Source organism: Rhynchophorus ferrugineus, unplaced genomic scaffold, assembly GCF_030347505.1.
Source record: "Rhynchophorus ferrugineus isolate W39M unplaced genomic scaffold, kcgeb_rfMv2 rfM2, whole genome shotgun sequence".
Taxonomy (NCBI): Eukaryota; Metazoa; Arthropoda; class Insecta; order Coleoptera; family Curculionidae; genus Rhynchophorus; species Rhynchophorus ferrugineus.
In genome coordinates, this window is record NW_027472581.1 from 81,012,975 (window position 1) to 81,027,888 (window position 14,914).

Sequence of the window (14,914 nt, forward strand, 5' to 3'; positions counted from 1 at the left end):
AATTTTAATATTGTAGTATGTTTGCATATTAAATTATTTTATATTTAGTCATAATAAGTTGTCCGATTTTGTATTTCGGCTATTGTTATTAAGAAATATGTTTGTTTGTTTCCGATTTTATTCAAATAAAGCTACACAACTCTGCAACTAGTAATAATCCTCCGGAATATCATCTAGAATAGTGCAGACATTTTTCATAATCAAGCTGTCTTCGTTTTTTTGTATGCACAGCTGTATGCACTTCTCTAAATTATATTACCAACTAAGCTATAGTCCCTCCAATAAAACAACCAATGCACGTTATAGATGACGTCGAATATACTGGTAATAGCAGCGTGTAAAAAGGCAAAATTTCTTTTAAACTCATAGCGAATTTTTCCTTCTCATTTTACCCTAATTAAAAAGAGACAGAAAGCTGTCTAATGCGTTGGAGCATGTAACGGAATCAATCTGTAAACTGTGATTTGTATTGCTAATGGTCAACCTTGTTGTCAAATGTCTACAAAATTCATCAAAATGTTAGTGATAATAATTAGAGGTTATTAACTGGCAAACGTTGTTGATATGTTAATTTGGATATATAGAGAAGGAAAATATCAGCCATTGTACTAGACGGTACTACCAATCCTATCTAATTTTAATACAAGTTAATTATCACCTACTATTCTAAAAAAAACATGAATTAATGTTAGAAATTTATTTCAACCAAATATATTTTTAAAAAACATTATTACTCGTTCACGCGCCTAATAGATAATGCAAATGTCATCGGTGACAGTGAAAGTTTGACCATAAACGTGCATACATGTTCGAAAGGAAAAGTGCCGTTAATAACGACACCGAATAATACAAAATGTATGTCATAACTGTCGCAGAACAAGAGTCCATTAAAGGCTTCAATCAATCGATATTAGCACACAAATTGAATGCACATGAGAAAGTTTGGGATCCGACGAGTTCGTATCATTTAGAGTGCGCCGATCCCGTCGACGAGATAGATTCGTTGTCCGTTAAACTCGAGTCGTTTGCATAACACACAAATTATTCAAATCTGATTCGATCATCGAGGAATTTGGCTCGACCTCTGCGAATTTCATAAATCAAACTGTATCTTGTTGCGTGAATATTAATTTGTAGACTAATTTATTCTAGTTCCTTTCGTTATTTCGTTCCTATTCAAATTCCTTAATTTTTCGAAGAGGCAAATGGTGAAACAGGTGGTTTGTTTCCCGCTATACGAGCTCTTCAGTCGAAGGTAATGCGGTTTAGATGGGCGATTAAATAACAAAACTATTCTAATCTAGTTGCTCAGTATTACTCTTAGTAGTGCAAACTGTGAATATGTCAGTGACAGGCAGATTGTCTTTCATGGCCGTTTTGATTTTAATAGCGGCAACCGAGGTTCGCATGAAACAAAGGCCACCCAGTACGAAGGAAAAGGTAAGTTTAATATAAATATCAATAGTATATTATCATTAATTGGCTATTCCAAAAAAAGTATTGCGATTTTATAGAGTAAATTTATTTTTAAACACCAGGTTTAATTAAAATTTACAAAAAAACAAAAATGGAAGTTGTCATCTTTGAACTGCCAGTTTTATTAAAATATCAGAACAATAAAAAACTGGGTTTCAATTTTTAAAAAGCGTTAGAAAAAAGTGATGTTCTAAAATATGATGTATTATATCATTCACATTTATATTCTTGTTAAAATTGTTATGGTATTTAATATATTTTGTTTTTACGCTTTGAAAAGTCACCTTTAAGGCGTAATGTCAAATTGACACTGTCATATGTCACTCTAACCCTGTTTATGATTTTTTTAATTTGCTATTTTCTTCTTTTATAACATAGAGGTTTAAAATTATCAAAAAAAGTTAAATAACATGTTCTTCAATTAAACGCTTAATAAAAACAAAATTTTTCCTATTAACATTTGATATTAATTACATTTAGGTTAATTTATAAGATGTTTATAAACATTTTAGATAATTTATATAATATAACGACTTTGATTAGTGCTCACTTATGATAGAGGCAGCTGAATAAAGACTATCTGAAGGTTATGACACCCATGCTCCATAGATTTCATCATATTAATAATGGTTTCTGAATGGTTAAGAGCATTCTGAACAGTTAAAAAAAAGAAGACGGGGATTTGAATGTATTACTCGATATTGATTCCTATAAAATGCAAGAATAATAAGCATAATTGTTTGGAGTTGAAGCCAAGACCCATTGAGCCATGTGTGAAATGCTGCTCCAACGGCAAAATCAGAAAGGTTGTTTTCCAGACCTTCCACAAAAGTTTCACTTCTTATGAAGATAGTAGTGCCACGTATTTAAAAGCATGTATATTAAAACAGTAATAAACAGCATGTAGAGAGGAATGGTTTTGCAATAATTAAATTAACTATTCATTGTTTAAAACTTTGGCCTATAAAGTAAATAATTAAAATAATTGATACAATGTTCGAAGAATCTATATTTTTCACCTAAAATATATGATGCAAAACATATTTTTAACAAAATAATTTAACCGACTTAAAAATAATCAAACTTTGATTTGTAATAAAAAAGAACATTTTAAAATAAAATATGTACATAATAATCGTTGTAATAACACTAATGTAATGTGTAATAATACCATAGAGTAATAGAGATGCAATTCAATAGGGGACTCTGGAGCAAAGTTTTGTTTTGCCCAACATCTAGAGGGAGCCATAATGGACCATTCAAGTAATTTGATTGGTCAATTTAAATTTCCATTATAGGCACCTGTAAGAAAAATATTTTACTGTGAAGACATTTGATTGCCTCATTATTAATGTTTGTGTGACAGCTTTGACGTCATGTTTAATTGACCTATAAAATTTAAATAAAAAACAATTATTTTCTAAAATAAATTTATTAAATTCAATTCAATTAAATATACATATACATATAATTTTTAAAAATAAATAAATATAAATATAATCTGTAAAAATAAATAAATATAAACTATAACAATAAATTTATAATGTAAATTTATCTACAAAATATAAATCTAATATAAAAATAAATATATCTATAAAATATAAATATTATATACATATATATAAAACCATAAGCAAAAAACTTTGGTGCATTGCAAATCAATATTATCTCTTCCATCTCTCCGTTAGTACTTTTAATATTTTATCCGAAAGATCATTATGGAATGTACAATTGAAGGGATTTAAATTTACTTTTCTTTAAACATTTGACAAAAATTTTGTTATATTATCGACGTGGCAAAATCGCTGAATAAAATAATACATAGCTAACAATTTTGTTAGTCTGGGGCACGAGATATTGTCTTACATCTATAAAATCAGTGTCAATTTCTGGGTCTACTGATTTATTCATAATTGTATGTAAACAAAAATCACACACAAATAACCGGAGATGTACACTACGGTACAATGTAAAATTTTGTTTACTGAAACAACTGAACATCTGGACTGAAGTTATAGAGTCAAGTAATTAACACTAAGAATGAGCAGGAAGGGGGATACTGGCTGAATGAATACAAACTTTACCATTACCTTCTGGAGTTTGTTCAAATGTCGATGATACTTGCTTCGAACACCCTGGTTGTGGGCCTGGAACGATGGAAATAGGCACTACAAATATAGTAAGACAGTTTAGAAATTAATGGTACAATTATGAACAGAAATCTGTCTCCTTCAAATTACCTTGTAATTTTGATTTTGATCCACTTCCATTTGTACATATTCTGGGATCGTGGTATTATTGTCACCATCACTGAATTGTTCATAAGTACTTAAAGGAAAGTATAAATGTATCACAAAAATTTCTCACATGGTAACGATCATAAACCTGTTTCATGTTTAATCCAACCAGTTTAGGATTTTTAATGTTTTCTACTCATTTCTTAAAGATCACTTTTTTAACGGAAAAGGATGATGCATTTCCTCACTATCTGTACATCCGGTCACACAACACTTCCTAGAACGGGAATGCATTTTAACTACCGACTTGTATATAGTAATAAAATAAAATAATTTAATGTATAAACGTTATAAAAGGCTAACCATATGATGCACTGTTCTCAATATAGGGCACATTGAAAGTGGCGTGCTAAATAAACAAATCATAGAACGAAATTAACCAATCAGATTACGTCACGGCTCTTAGCTTAGCGAATAAAACAAGTAACATGTTAAACGTAGCGACATCTACATGTTGGACGTCGCGAAACATTTCGTCAAAATTTCCTATGAAGTTAAATCTCTATTTCTCTATGAATAATACTAAATAAAAATAAACAAAAACCTTATTTAACCTATCTACTACACGTATTTTATATTCTACTATATACACACAATTTAGCTTAATACCTACCTAAAGCTTTTTATGAATTTACTACAATATTATTTAACTACTACCAAGTAATCAGTTTGAAGTAGGTGTTTGTTTTTGCACTGCACGACTGGTAAGAAAACCCTCACCAAAAACTCCTCAAAACCCTCTGAAGGGTATAGCGGTCCTGTCCTTACTTTCATCATCAGCTTACCTAAATAACTTCAAAGTGTACTTTTTTGTTGGCCTAAAACCGGGAAGGGGAATTCTGTTACAGATACCTGGTCGGGGAGAACCGCAGGAATAAATGAGTTGGACTAGTTATGTGCAGACTGCCTCTGGGCTACCCACTAAACCCCACCCTATCAGTCGATCCTATGAACCTAACTGATACTTCTTACTGTTGCTAAGGAGGATGCCCATAACAGGTAACCCCGTTAAGAGACACAAGTGCCAGGCAAGGACATGGTGTCGTTATCACACGACGTAGCTTGCGGTACCTGTGTTAATCACTCGTCGGAGAAGGTCGAGACAATCTGGAATTAGGGCACGGCGGGGCAGTATCCGCTGTGATAGAATAAGGCCACGAAGAACCGAATGAGTTATTGGCCTAAAATATCGGCCAGCTCGGTAATACATGTATTGCCTGAAAGACGAAGACTGGAAAAAAGTCTCGAGTAGAGCTCGGATATAAAATCGTGAACTTGGGGGACATCTGTTTCTCTATGAATTTGATTATTCCTGACGAACCAGGGAGTATTAATTATTCTCCTGAGAATTTTGTTTTGAAAAACTTGAAGACGTTCCACCTGGCTAGGTGACACGTATTTTAGATAGACGCTGGAGCCGTATAGAACGACTGATCGAACCAGCATCTTGTACAGGAGAGATTTTATTGAGAAAGAAAGCCCGTTGGCCAGGTTGATGAGCGGGAACAGCAAATTGACAATACCTTGACCTTTCTGGACCTTTGAATCTGGGAGTTTCACCTAACTTGCAACCGAAGACAAGATCGAGATAGGTGGCTTCTTCTGGTCATGTGATTTCGGCGTTCTCGATTTTAAGACGCAAAATGCTCGGTGCAAAACGCTTGTTGTGGAAGAAGATGGCCTGAGTTTTCTGTGGGTTGACCTGCAACCTCCAAAAATTTAACCACTGGACCGTCTCATCGAGTTGTTTTTGAAGTCTGCCTTGGATGTGCGGTGCTATTCTTGAAGAAGCAAAGTAAGCAGTGTCGTCTGCGTAAAAAGCTGCTGAACTTGTGGTCTCCTAGGGGTACCTGAAAGAAAAATATTAAATAAAGCAAGCCGGCTTGGTGGCGCAGTAGTAAAGGCGATTTGACGGTCCTCCTACTGTTGTGATAGCCGCGGGTTGGTCGATATCTTCTGGGATGATTTCTAAAGTTGCTCACTCGCCAGTTAGTAGGCTTAATGCTGAGGACCGTGGTTCGGAGCCCACGTTAAATTGTAAGTCCAGTCCAGATAAACCCCTAGTTGGTAAAAGGAGACTTTAAAACATATTTTAAAAAAATTAAATAAAGCAGGTACCAGGGGGAACGTAATTCGTGATTTTTAATGTATAAATTAGGTTTGATTGACATTTGAGTGTAATAACTCATAATCGATCTATAATATTGACCTTTTTTTGATTACCATATTATTTATAAACTTTTGAATAGTAGCGTATAAGGAATTTCTTTAATACCGGATATTTCAACATTAATTGCGCTGTATAAACTTATGATTTATTATTCAATGCCATCGCGCCAATTAAGCAATACGTATTAATTAAATAGCGTATATTTATATGTGGTATGTAAATATATACGGCCCATTGTGCTTGACATTTAACTCTAAATATGATTTGTTTTCTAATTACTGGTCCTTATCCGAGCTCGTTCTTATTATTTCACTTTTAGTTAAGCGTCGACATTTACTTTGAGTCATTATGTCCTGACAGTTTGAACTTCATTAGGACCCAGTTGTATCCCAGTTGGCGTGACATCGCTCCTTACGTCAACATAAAACTAATCCCGTTCGGTAAGAGCGTGGTGAGCCAGTAACACATGATAAATTTCATTTATTTCTAATGACGAGTGTTCTAGAGCTTTGAGAACGGTACGCAGTTTATATGTCAACATGGACCCTCCGAATGTCGAGGTAATCGAATCATGTCGTGTGTGCTGAGCAGAATACCCAACCAGAACATGCAGGTTGAGTACGTAAACTGTTTCATGGGGTCTTACCTAAACGTCCGGAAGGACCAGAAAGAAACTGGCCGAGCGGTAAAACTTGAAGATACTAATCCTGCGTAATTTTACTTCTTGTCTATTATAGTGTGCCCAAAGAGTTGGCGTAAACATGGAGAAAATAATACAAAATTGTTATTTAACTGGAGAAGGAACCCAACTTCAACTAGCTGCGGAATTTTCCACCTCTACAGTACTACCAAGATTTATACCAACGATTATCTATAATGGGGTACGTAGAACATTATAACACTAAAATTAGAATTTAATTAACACCGTATATGAGAAATAAAAAAAAACATTAAATACGATGCGTAATGAGCATCAGTCAACGGATAGAGACTCACATATCTTTATAACATGGACTAAAACTAACCCACTTAACAGAATTAGTCAACTTACATGTTGTGTTCATTTTTATTGCTATAATTCGCATCAAACTATGTCAGGAAAAATTTCATTTAATTTAATTTTCAGACACAATACATAGTTAAAAGTAATAATCTTAGCTAAACCTACTTTAAACATGTAGAAACCATGATAAACCTTTAATAACCATTCTAAAATTCAACGATCATTATTATAAGTAAACCTGAAAATCAATTATATTCGCCTCTTTAAAAAGAAAGAAGTAGGGCACCCAATGTACTTACCATTCTTTTTTATTTGTATCTATCCATTGCATTTACTAAGATTCAAACCCATTCTTGGTCATTAATACAACATATGAAGCAAAACAATTAATGAACACAGAAGTTAACATTCAACCTTTTAGAAAAAGTATCAATTAAGCAAAATAATACTTAATGTATTCTTTTAATATTTACCTAAAGTGAAAATTAGTGTGGATATTGAATATCTTGATGTATCTATATTATCCCAAAATGACTCGGTCATCAGGACCACTTCCCTAACCGTAGAACGTAACTGAAACATCAATCAGAAAAGGGAACTTAGTTTAACAATCTAAAGGCCGTTGAGACATTATGAATTACATTGATCTCATACATACTCACATCATAGTCATAGTACTCATATCAGATAAGACAAAGAAAATCCTAATTAACGTTAATTCATAGAGCTTCTTTATTTCCAGACATAAATTCTCTAATTCCTTACAACTTAAAACAGTTTTAATATGCCCTATTAGTTACTATGACAACAGAAATTATTTATTTCCCCAGCAACTACCAAAAAGATCCCCAAACATTTTTATGAAGCTATTCTATAAATAAATCAATATAATTTAATTAATCCTAAAGAAAAATTTACTGTACCTATCAACTATCTATTTCCAAAAATATATATGCTATAACAGATAGATAACCATAGACCAAGCTTAGTAATTAACAAAGCTAATGTGCTTATTGATCGTTCTAAGTAATCTAGATAATTTAATATTATCTCTGAGTCACTTGAAATTTGTTTAATAAGCAGCCAAGTTGGCTTATAACAATGACGAATCGTTAACTCTCCAAACCAAAATTTAACAGAAGTCAAATCCATCAAGCAGGCTAGGTGTAAATCATTTAAATTTGCAATGTATAACATATCTTATCTTTACTGAGATGTTACGAAATTCAAATTAATCTTCTAAAGATTTTCGTTATTAACACATAGATGCCATATAACACATTAAAATTATCCTTAAGGCAAGCCAGCTGTATATGTATATATTCACTACAATTTAAGCATAAATTCTTCATTATCTTAACAAATGCCCACGAGAATATCCATTACCTTCAGCAGGCCACTTTAGTAAACAGATGAAGCCAAGTTGGCTTATACAAATGTCATAACCCAGATATGTATTATATCAACACAAGTCAGGTCTATCAAGCAGGCTACCTTTAACAATTATCTAATATGACGCTTTTATTTTTCAGGTATTCAACCAAAAATTGCAAGACGCTAGTTTAAGAGATTTCCGAAAGGTAGTTTGTGATCTAATAAACAACATTCCTGAGTCATGTAGACATTCAGCGGTGATAGCATTTTAATATGCAATTATCATCATCATTATTTATAGACTGTATAAGATTCAAGACAAAATTGTGGATAAGTTAAAAATAAAACTGCGAATTAGAATAGTCCTTACGTTAATATAATTAAAGATCAGGTTGTAAAACTGAACAAAAATTACAATTACTTGTTACATAAAAAACAAAAACACTGTTGTTTTGTAAAAGATTTGTAAATTTACAATTAAAAACATGAAACAATTAAGGACAATAACATGTACGTTATATGCTTAGACGTTAAATGGCGTTAAAATTGTATTCCAGGCCGTAACATTTGAATAGTTGAGGAGGAAAATCCTCGGCCTCTGCCCTTTATTGAAGGGGTAAAATTACTACTGCTGCTAGTACTGATACTAGAGTTAGCCTGATAAGAAGGCCCTAAAACCATAAAAATTTAAAAATTCCCGAAACTCAAAATTAAGAATATATCACCGGAAGAAGACAATAGTGCTGCGCTATTTTCATGTTTAGAAAAACCCCTTCCTTTTGGTTTATATGTATCCTGTGATCCATTGTCGGGCACTGAAAAGGCATTGTTATTAATAATCCATCAGAGTTTTATATGAATTCTACTTACTTGTTACTGCTGATTGCTGCGATTCATTGTTGATTACTGAAGTTATCGATAAATATTATTAATAATTCTATTGACTAATTTCTATGTGATTTTTTCTTACTTTTTGCTTTTGAATTATGGGACCCATTGCTGAGCACTGAAAGAATTGGTAAATAGTATTAGTTCAATTGATTAACTTTTACGTTATTTTTATTTACTTGTTACTGCCGATTTCTGTAATCCTTTCTTGAACGCTGAAAACATAAAAAAATATCACCACTGGTTTGATTAGGTTTTACCACATTTTTACATACTTTTTCCTTTAACGGTCTTCCAACCATCAGATTCGTCACTAGTCCCGGTATTCTAAAATAATTAATATTTAATTTACACTGTTTTTAATATTACCAGCTTTAGTTAATTAATCAATGTAATTATTAAATTAAATTAATCAAATGTGTAGCAAAACAAAACAATTCGAAGAACACGTGGAGAATTTAACGAAACTTTAGCTTCTGGGAAGTTAAAAAAATAATGATTAATCAGAAAATGTCACCTCCTACCGGCCTATAAGTTTGTACATAAAGAGCTTCATAATATTGAATACCCAAATTGAAACATCAATTTGGGTTTGGTAATAAGCACGGGACTATAGAACAAGTGCATAAACGTGTAAACAAAATAAATACGGACTTAAATGCCAAAAGATATATAGGCTGCTGTCTTGGACATATCAGACTTTTGGTAAAGTATAGCACACAGTGTTGCAAGGTAATTTAAAAAAAAATCCTCCATCATTCACACTTTCAGTTACTAAAATATTATCTCAGAAATAGGCATTTACACTATAAAAAGTCGATGAACTCAATGAATTATATCCGATATATTCAAGAATTCCGCAAGATAGTGTATACAGTTCGATACTATATTTCCTATACACAGACGATCTACCAACCACAAAAATCACTATTATGGCAACATATGCAAGTAACATAGCAATCTTAACATCTCCAGAAGATCTAATAATGATATCAAAGAATTTCCAAACACACATTGATAAAATATAACATTGGCAGAAAGCATAGCACATTAAAGCAAATGAAACAAAATCTACCCATGCAACATTCACTCTGCGTAGAAAAACATGCCCGGCAGTGAATATTAGTAATTCTCAACTTCCCCAAGCTGAGGATGCTAAATATCTTGATGCATCTAAGATACATCTAGAGCGACGCCCAGCCTAGAAGAAGCGCACATACTAGCTAAGTGAAAACAACTTGAACTTAACTATATTAAATGCATTAGCTTATCGGGAACAAATCCAAGTTATCAACCTATATGAGCACATATAATTCTACCATGGGGTAATACAAGCAAGTCTTAGCGTCTTACAAACAAATGTGGGAAATATATTGCGCAAAAGCCTGTTGAATTTGACAAAGAAATTGAGGAAATGTCTCCATCGAAAAGTAGACTCACACGGCGTCTTTTTCCGCATCGGATTGTTTTCCGTCACCGTCCATACAATGCTACTGCCTCGTGCTTACAGATCAGGCGATATGTTACCTTTTAATGGAGACGGTGACGCGCAGTGGCACAGCTGAGGTCGAAAATAACGCCTTGGATCTAATAGATACTTCAAAAATTTAAAAAAATATATATCGATTCAACTTTCCCTAATTTTTTTCTCAGTAATCAATTTCTACTCGATCGTTGGAATAATGTATTTTAATACTTTTTAATTAAGACTCACCCCTGATTGTGACGCTATTAGTGGTGGAAAATCTTGATCGAAACTCACAACACTGGATCCGCTACTGCCTACTACTGTTTCGCAATCAGAATCAAAGGTCGAATATGTAGTTGAAGTAAAGGCAGATTCCCACTCATTGCTAGGCTAAAAATAAAAGATATTAATGAGCTGAAACTAATATTATGAATTCAAAATAAATGAACTCGATCCTTACTGCATAATTAGGCCTTCTTCTCCCAAAACGAACGAAGCCATCCTTATATTGTAACATACTTGAGGCAGTATGTTGATCAGGAATGGGTTCAATATTCAGTTCGTCACAACAACAGTCACAAAGTATATAAACATATCTTATTACGGCAGACCGGCAACAATATTGGGGTTTTGATGTAGTTTTATGAAACTGAAAGTAACAAAAGAATAAATAACTACAGCTTTATGCCTAAAATCAAACATTTCTTATTAAATATCATTATCTTACTTTACATGCAATGTCATGTACGTATGAATAAACATCTGTCTCCAGTAGCCTATCAGTCAGAGAGTAAGGAATACACTCTATTGATTTTGAAATAACATTTTTAATTGTGTTCAACAAATACTAAAAAGTGAAAATCATTATCATCCTTCCATATCAACTCTTATCAAGACTTACCTGAAAGTTATAAATCTTATACTTTCCTTCTATATTGTCAAATTCCTCACACCATCTGTTTAAAACCTCTGTGCATATATCAACATTTTTAGTTTCACCATAGAGTATTGGGAACATATTATCACCTGATACTTTCTGAAATAATACAACACTCCAAAATATAATTTAACCTGATGCCACAAATTATTACTTGAAGGAATGCCTTGAAACGACGGTAGATATCTTTTTGATTATCGGGGGCATTTTTTTCAAAAGGTATAGGAAGCAAGTGGGTCATATCAGAATGATTTCTGGCAATACACTTATATCCAGCAGGTAAGGGACCTGAAAAACATAAAAACCAAACCATAAAAATTATATATAATTGATACATGATGAAATAATCTTAAAATATTTACCGGAATCTACCATGGAATAAAAAATATTATCTTCCATTACTCCATCTTTGATATTAAACTTCAAGACACAGATTTCAGCTGGATAGTACTTATTTGAAGTTTCACAATGACAGAAAACATTAATATCAATTACAAAAAACTCTTTAGTCGCTAATTCTACAAAAAAAAAAGATTAAAAGACAGACAAAAAGTATATGAATTTTTTACCTCCTTTTGCATGAGCTACTGATAGCATTTCATATATATCATTTCTTGATTTTTGATCGGCATCATCTTTTTCTTTCTTTTGTTTTAAAATTGTATCAACTAAAACTCCTTCAGATGTAAGGTTTGTAGATTTTCCGCCCTTCATCTGCTTGGCCCTCTCGTCGTAAAGCTTTCGTTTATTAGAGGGCATTGTCTAAATATATAATAGCATGATTATTAGAGAATGGAATTACAAAATAATATTGTTTTCAGTGCAAGAACGTACCGACCAAATGGGAGCAGCCCCTTCGCAAGCCTCTTTTATTGATCGATATTTGATACTATGTTGTTTCTGAAGATCCAAAGCAAACAATAAAAAACCGTTGGGTTTCGCCTGTTTCTTGGGTGCCATCAACAGTACCGTCCACTTCGAATCACTCGATCTAAATAACAAGTCACGAACAACCAACGGAATAAAAAGTAGCAAACTTTTTGTTTCCCAAAGATTTCAGTTTTAAATTCTTGATGGCAAAAAAACAATTCAAATCAACATACCAGAAATATCAAAAGATATATTTTTCTAAACAACCATATCCTAACCTTAAATCAGTTAAAACTTTCAAGAATTTTCAAATAAAAAATTAACAGGTTGCCTATAGTTTTGAGTACTGTATAAGTTTGTTTATAATTTACTTCTTATTTATTTAGTCATTAAAAAAGACATAAAATAAGAGTAATTATCCAATGTTATTATTGTCTAAATCATAAATAAAATTAGATGACAAAAATAACAATTTATCAACTACCTTTTAAAAACAATTTTAAACAAAATATTTATTACAAATAAATTAAAAAGTTTGAAGTAATATTAACATTATAAAAATATTACAAAAATATATTAAAAGTTCTGGTAGTCTGAGTTCAGATGTGAAATAAAATGCTTGATTTTGGTTAGTTTACAATAATTAAAAAGTACCATACATATATTACAACATATATTAAATTATAATTGCAATATGATATAATAGTTTCTTATTGTAATCAGTGTAAAAGAATTTAAAAAATAAGCAAATTCTTCCAGCACCTGTTTTGCTGGTTGCATCGCAACACATTAGGCAGCATTATTAATTTAAAATAAAATCATTAAATATAATAGCAGTTTAAAAATTAGTTCGTACAATTAGATACATTTTATAATAGTTTTTTCGACAAATTAAGCCTTTTGTGTAAATCTATATATACTTACCATAAATTAAATTGCAATATAAATCCAAATAATTTTCAGAAAATTTAATCAAATCACAAAATATACAGACACAAATATACAGATATTTCAATGTTCTGTGATTCAAATATATGAAGTGTGACGGTTGATGAAGTTGAAGTAGTGACGGTTGTCAATTGATGAAAATAAAAGTCGTCCAAAACGCTTTATAATATTTTTTATTAAACACAACAAATATGCGGTATTTGGTAGATTTTAGGTCTATATTTAAAATTAATTAGTATATTTTACAATACAGTTTTCGTTGAATAATACTATAACATGTTGTTGAGTGATAGGCACAAGTTTAATACTTTCAATACACAAAATGATAATGAATATTTTGAGAGATCAGTCCCACCCTTACTTAACAATCTTTCCTGCACAAATGAACTGTATTAGTACAGTTTAATAATCACAATAAAATGTATCGTCGGTATGCAACCTAAAATTAATATCGGATATAACACAAGGGTGCTCGAATCGTTGAATGGATACAAACCATACCATTTAGCACTAAATGCAATAAAGCTACTAAAGTTTACATTTTATTGACATTAGTTTAATGCCAAATCCAACACAGAAATATCATTAATAATATAGTTAAAGCATTTGATATGTATTACTTAATGTTATCCTCTCTTGTTACGTTAGGTCAGGATAGGTTAAACAAATTGACAGTGATTAAAATTAATGTGCTTCCGTTTTGTTTATCGGATAGTGGAAATTGGCACGTTTTTTTTTTTGGAAAACTAAAAACCGTTGATCTGTGTGTTGAGTGTGTAAAGTGCGTAAAATCAACCAAAATTGAAGGTGAAATCTTGAAGCTGTAATAGTTAATGGATTAAAAGTTTTTAAAGTATAATATGGTATACATAATTTTCACTGTAAAAAAGGAGACTTAAATGGTATATTGTTATAATATATACAAAATTATGTATGTATAAAGTCAAGAAATAAGTTTAGGATCCAAACTTGTCCTACGATTAAATAATACACAGAATTTGTCATTTACACAAAGCGCGTTAATATATTGCATAAAAGCTTTTTGATACATCTTGTCACTTTTGGACGTTGTCATATGTCATTTTGTGACGTGATTAACGTGAAAACCGTACAATGCCGCTCAAATATAGAGAATATTGTTTAATTTTTATAAACCCGAATATTCCTTATAAGCAAAACATCTAGATAAAAGAAATACATATCACTCCTTCTCAAGAACTTCTCCTTCCACCGCATGAAGGGATATTTTTGGAATATTTTGAGAATGGCGAGTAGGGATATCCACCGAGTAGAAAAATATCGATATATCGATATATATAGCCTTCGATGTTTAAAAAAATGTATCGATATAACGGCGAACAAAAAATATCGATACTTCTTTTTAAAAATACCGGTTTTATCGCAAAATTCCTTTGATGGTCGGGGAAGAGATATCACGAGACAACATTTCGATACTATCCTTCGAAAACTCTAGGTTATGTGA

The 14,914-nt window shown here is 31.8% G+C and overlaps 2 protein-coding genes across 2 annotated transcripts; one reads left to right on the top strand and one right to left on the bottom strand.

Annotated features, from left to right (window-relative positions):
- The first annotated feature begins 1,279 nt into the window (after positions 1-1,279).
- Positions 1,280-8,685, top strand: LOC143191430 (gamma-interferon-inducible lysosomal thiol reductase-like protein). The gene is made up of 5 exons (XM_076396485.1): positions 1,280-1,440; positions 6,263-6,394; positions 6,449-6,628; positions 6,681-6,824; positions 8,479-8,685. The coding sequence occupies exons 1-5, from the start codon at positions 1,342-1,344 to the stop codon at positions 8,590-8,592; spliced, it is 669 nt and encodes a 222-aa protein (XP_076252600.1). The 5' UTR covers positions 1,280-1,341; the 3' UTR covers positions 8,593-8,685.
- mael (germ-plasm component protein maelstrom) lies at positions 8,675-12,766 on the bottom strand. Its single transcript, XM_076396478.1, has 15 exons — positions 12,717-12,766; positions 12,448-12,604; positions 12,183-12,375; positions 11,976-12,131; positions 11,768-11,901; positions 11,578-11,712; positions 11,404-11,523; positions 11,137-11,325; positions 10,923-11,066; positions 9,484-9,535; positions 9,388-9,423; positions 9,291-9,326; positions 9,191-9,226; positions 9,046-9,135; positions 8,675-8,991 (listed from the first exon to the last, which is right to left on the bottom strand). The coding sequence occupies exons 2-15, from the start codon at positions 12,571-12,573 to the stop codon at positions 8,861-8,863; spliced, it is 1,578 nt and encodes a 525-aa protein (XP_076252593.1). The 5' UTR covers positions 12,574-12,604; positions 12,717-12,766; the 3' UTR covers positions 8,675-8,860.
- Positions 12,767-14,914: the final 2,148 nt, after the last annotated feature.

Bases quoted from the DNA above. Each gene is read 5' to 3' on its own strand.
- LOC143191430 (XM_076396485.1), top strand. From the start codon at position 1,342: ATGTCAGTGACAGGCAGATTGTCTTTCATGGCCGTTTTGATTTTAATA. The intron at 1,441-6,262 runs GTAAGTTTAATA...TTTCACTTTTAG, and splicing joins CACCCAGTACGAAGGAAAAG to TTAAGCGTCGACATTTACTT. The intron at 6,629-6,680 runs GTAAAACTTGAA...TGTCTATTATAG, and splicing joins AGAAAGAAACTGGCCGAGCG to TGTGCCCAAAGAGTTGGCGT.
- mael (XM_076396478.1), bottom strand. From the start codon at position 12,573: ATGGCACCCAAGAAACAGGCGAAACCCAACGGTTTTTTATTGTTTGCT. The intron at 12,132-12,182 runs GTAAAAAATTCA...TTTTTTTTGTAG, and splicing joins AGTAGCTCATGCAAAAGGAG to AATTAGCGACTAAAGAGTTT. The intron at 9,327-9,387 runs GTAAATAAAAAT...CAATTCTTTCAG, and splicing joins ACAGAAATCGGCAGTAACAA to TGCTCAGCAATGGGTCCCAT.